Source organism: Cyprinodon variegatus, unplaced genomic scaffold (assembly GCF_000732505.1).
Source record: "Cyprinodon variegatus isolate N-32 unplaced genomic scaffold, C_variegatus-1.0 Scaffold143, whole genome shotgun sequence".
Taxonomy (NCBI): domain Eukaryota; kingdom Metazoa; phylum Chordata; class Actinopteri; order Cyprinodontiformes; family Cyprinodontidae; genus Cyprinodon; species Cyprinodon variegatus.
The window spans coordinates 412,215-417,058 of record NW_015150596.1 but is presented as its reverse complement, the minus strand read 5'-3'; the positions used below and the strand labels follow the sequence as shown (position 1 = coordinate 417,058).

At 40.0% G+C, this 4,844-nt stretch overlaps 1 protein-coding gene and 1 long non-coding RNA gene across 2 annotated transcripts in view; one reads left to right on the top strand and one right to left on the bottom strand.

Moving 5' to 3' along the window:
• The window catches only part of LOC107086126 (suppressor of tumorigenicity 14 protein homolog), a 38,589-nt gene extending 34,970 nt beyond the window's left edge, over nt 1-3,619 (top strand). Inside the window, exons 18-19 of the mRNA XM_015376892.1 lie at nt 1,479-1,615; nt 1,741-3,619. Of these exons, the coding sequence (XP_015232378.1) occupies nt 1,479-1,615; nt 1,741-1,902 (299 nt within the window). The 3' untranslated portion in view covers nt 1,903-3,619. The remainder of the gene's footprint in view (nt 1-1,478; nt 1,616-1,740) is intronic.
• Nucleotides 1-4,649, bottom strand: part of LOC107086127 — a 6,348-nt gene extending 1,699 nt beyond the window's left edge. Inside the window, exons 1-2 of the long non-coding RNA XR_001481291.1 lie at nt 4,550-4,649; nt 51-160 (exon numbers count right to left, since the gene is read on the bottom strand). This is a non-coding gene — a long non-coding RNA (uncharacterized LOC107086127). The remainder of the gene's footprint in view (nt 1-50; nt 161-4,549) is intronic.
• Nucleotides 4,650-4,844: the final 195 nt, after the last annotated feature.

The window sequence follows — 4,844 nt, the reverse complement described above, 5'->3', positions numbered from 1 at the left end:
AGTGATCATGGTCATCTGACTGAAGATGATGATCTCAGTGAGTCACTTACCTGGTTTTGCAGTTCAGTCCATCACCCTTGAAGGGGGTGCGATCCAGCAGATGGGCTGATAGCTGACGTCCCCAGTGCTGCAGCTCCTGGGGATTAGCAGGATGCCGATCCTGGTCAGGGATACAGATCAGGCAGGAACAGACAAAACAGAATCCAGATCAGGCAGGAACAATGGGTTCAAGGATTTCATCCCAATACCTAATGACAGTCAGGGTGCCGCGGTCTAGCCTGTATAGGTCTGTGCGTCCCTCCATGGATATGCCTCCCCAGACCATCAGTGACCCACCACCAAACCGGTCATGTTGAATGATTTTACAGTCAACATAATGTTCTCCACAGCTTCTCCAGACCCTTTAATGTCTGTCACATGAGCTCAGGGTGAACTTGCTCTCATCTGTGAAAAGCACAGGGCGCCAGTGGCGACTTGCCAATTCTGGTGTTCTGTGGCAAATGCCAATTGAGCTCCACTGTGCCGGGCAATGAGCACAGGGCCCGCTAGAGGACGTCGGGCCCTCAGGCCACCCTCGTGAAGTCTGTTTCTGATTGTTTGGTCAGAGACATTCAGACCAGTGGCCTGCTGGAGGTCATTTTGTAGGGCTCTGGCAGTGCTCCTCCTACTCCTCCTTGCACAAAGGAGCAGATACCGGTCCTGCTGATGGGTTGTAGACCTTCTACGGCCCTGTCCAGCTCTGCTGGCGTAACTGCCTGTCTCCTGGAATCTCCTCCATGCTCTTGAGATTGTGCTGGGAGACACAGCAAACCTTCTGGCAATGGCACGTATTGATATGCCATCCTGGAGGAATATGACTGCCTGTGCAACCTCTGTAGGGTCCAGGTAGCGCCTCATGCTAACAGTGGTGACAGTGACCCTAGCGAAATGCAAAACTGGTGAAAAAGAGTCAGAAAAGATGAGGAGTGGAAAAAATGTCAGTGGCCTCAACCTGTAAAACCATTCAAATCAATATCCCAGATGTTTAATTAACTTGATGCTATACTCTGATTACAAAGTGTTCCTTTAATTTTTTTGAGTAGTGTCTATATACTCAAAAATATCCCAAAAATCTTAAATGGAAATCTTCAGTTGTTTTCTAGGTTGGACCCATCTAACATGACACCATATCCGCCGGACAGCTCTGAACCTTTTAACCCGAAGTATATTCCGTGTAAATAGGCCACAGGCTTATATGTGCATTGACGCTGCACTACTGAGGTGTCAGTCTGATCATTAAACGATATATTAGTTGAATAGGGTCAAATAGTACAGGCTATTTTCAAGATATTTACGTTATATTTTAGTTATGACTCTCTTTAAGTCACCTTCCCTATCTCTAAGATAAGCATGGACTCTCACTGTGTCTCCTAAACCTTTCTTATGAAGGTAAGATGGTTACATGATAACATGCTGATCCTTCTCTTTCCACTTTAAAGGGCGCAAGGCGATTATGCTTCAGAAGGCATCAGTGAAACTCATTAATGATGAAGTATGTAATAAGTTCATGGGGGGCCGGGTTACATCCAGGATGTTCTGCAGTGGATTCCTTGAAGGAGGAGTCGACGCATGCCAGGTGGGACTGTATAACATCAGAAAAGAAGGAAAGGGGGGAGATTTTGACACCTTTGTGTTTGCTGTGCCCTCACACCCAAACCCAATCTAATTATCTATTACTTGTTCACATATGACACTCTGCAGGGAGACTCTGGAGGCCCCCTGGCATGCCTTGAGGAAAGCGGGAAGTGGTTTCAGGCTGGCATTGTTAGCTGGGGTGAGGGCTGCGCTCAACGGGACAAGCCTGGAATCTACTCCCGTGTTATCAAGTTCAGAGAATGGATCAAGGAGAAAACAAACATTTAAAGATCAGGATGATGTGAGGAGCAGCAGTAAGAATAATAGAGTCCTAAAAATGCTGAACACATAACATTTTAGTATGATTTTATTATGATTCAGGTCAACTCTCTTTGAGTTTAATCTCTTTAACAGTCAGGGTAGCGTACTGTTTATTGGGGCCCAACTGTTGATATAAATGCTTAAATTATTTCCTTGCCGATCTCCCACAGGAACTCCAAAGAACCCTCATTTTAAACAATTTTCAAAGGTACCTCTTTCCTTCGTGTTGTTCTTCCATATATTCAAGCAATATGTCACTGTTCGATACTGTCTACAGTAAAATGTAAATGATAAATGGCCTGTACTTATATAGTGCTTTTACAAGTGAGGAGACTTAACCTAAGTACTTTACACTACATTCAGTCATTCACACACACACTCAAAAACTAATGCTGGCAAACTACATTGTAGCCACAGCTGTCCTTGGGCTCACTGGCAGAAGCGAGGCTACCGTTCATTGACCATCCAAAGTAGGCAATGCGGGAGAAGTTTCTTGCCAAGGACACTGAAAGCTGGTGCCGCATCTAGTGCATCTGACACCTCCATCGCCCCAGTAAGATGGAGGTGTCTCTGAATCCAAATGGTTGTTTTGTTTTACCTTTTCAAACATCTGTCTTGGCCTTATCAACATTGAGGTTTTTTTTTTTTTCTATGTGCATCCTATAAAAAAATATTTTATTTGCAAGATAGTTTTGTTTCACTTATTCAAACTCATTTCAGTAGCTTTTCTGATAGCAAATTAATCTTCCATAATACTGTCACTGCCTTAAAATTTAAATATTATTAAAGATACAGACCTAAGCGGAAATACTAAAACTGACATTATCAGTTGGGAAAAATGAACCATCATTCTTATGATTGCTGTTTATGTTATAAGAATGTATAAATACCAAGAGCTGGGTGGAATGGAAGCAATATTTTTGCATTAATCAGTAATGTTAATTAGGAATGTTTGATTAGGAGAATGCTCCACCCTTTAAATATGACATATGGTTTTTTGCTGGGCCAAACTAGGTAAAAACTGCAGCTTGTTATTTCCCATCAATCTTTTTGTTATTGTTTTTATACCTGCTTGTTTACTGACTTTTGCCTTAACTTGTAAAAATTTAGATACAATTTGATATGTGGAGGTGGAACAGTAGATCCAACTAGCACAGGTCTCCGATTAAAGCTTGGGATAATAGGAGACTTTTGAAGCAGAAGGTCAAGAGTTAAACCAAAGATAATGATATTTCTAATAACAACCGATCTGACAGGATAGTTGATCTTATGTCTGACATGTTTTGAAAAATTGGTAAAACGTAAGTGTAAATGTTTATTCTTTTAAAGTATTATGGAAGACTAGACTTGAGCTGGTTTGTAAATGTTTGTGCAATATCTTAGCATAGAAAAAAGCTAATATTTTACCTTTTATTTTTTTAAATCATTAAAGCATGAGTTGTCTCTTAAATAATCGAACATACTAATTGTTATACTTAAGTAGCATAAATCCAGCTTTACTTTAACCTCTATACCTTAATTATGATTAACAGGTTATCCCATAAGGGAGATGTGGTTATTTTTCATATTTCCATTCTAAATGGTGTGACCATTTGTTTGCTTTTGGTTTTTTTATAAGATTATTATGTAAATAAACTTTTATCTGACTGTGAAATGTCTTAATACTGTGTGTCACCTGCTTTACCTGTATTTGTTACATTCTTTTTTTGCATAATAAATGCGTTTGTTGAAAAAAACTCATCCCTTCTTGACAGTGAAATTGTAAGAACAATTTACTTCTCCTCCCTGTTGTGAGCAACATAGTTAACTTGAAAACAGGGGTGTCAAGACAAGCTCCTACTGCCAAATAATACCTTATTTGGTCAAAGCCATACCAATCAAGTTTTGTATATGAAAATAAAGGAAATTTTACAAATTAACCTGCGAACCGTCCTACAACCCCACTCAACCTCGAGTATCCATTATATTTTAAGATAGGTGCACCAGAAATCTAAAATGATAATTTGTTAACCAATTGCAAACTACAAATAGGTGATCAGATTATGACTCTAGCAACAGTTCCGTTTAAGGACGCAAGTTAATGTTTTTTTGTATCATTTTGTAATACAATAATATGGATGACCGCTAATACGACAGGATGGCAGGAAACTGGGGTATAATACTGTTTCCTGGCAAAATATATATATCCCTGTACCTTGGCATCTGCCGTCACGCTGTGTTGTTTCAGAGTTGTGCCGTCAACATAAATACATTACCAAGGTATCCTCAAAACTGTCACCCCTAAAAGGATTTTGATACTTGAAATGATACAAAAGAACTCTGCTGTCAAGTACTTCCCACAGATTTTAACCATTCTCCTGGCCCTGTTCCTCCTGTGGTTAGCCTGATGAAGATCATCATGATAAAGGAAAGGTATAGATAACTAAATAATGCAGCAGTTTATCTATGGCAATGGCTATCCCTCTGTGTCCCTTTCTCACTTTGCTCACTCAGTCACATACACTATCATTTTGAGAAACACACTTTTCACTTTAACACAAGACACAATTCTGTCATTCAATCCCTCAGCTAAATTTTTTAACTATTTATTTTCTCTAAACTAAACTAATCTTACCTTTAATCCAGTAACTGCTTGTGCTGCGTGAATGATTATTTGTTTTAAATAAATCAGTGGATGCCTTGGTGTCCTGTAAAATATCCTACTCTGTGTTACAGCTTAATCTTACAGCTGCTATAGGCAGCTGCTGCATATGTAGGCAGCTGCTGCCAAGATTGCCAAATGTTTGTTGGGGGCGTCTCTCAAGGTTACCCGGTTCTGGCTTGGTGAATAGTGGCATCTGGTGGAAATTACTGGAATATGCACAGCAAAAAACCTTCAGCTGTTGCTGATCAAACATCTGTCTGTCTGT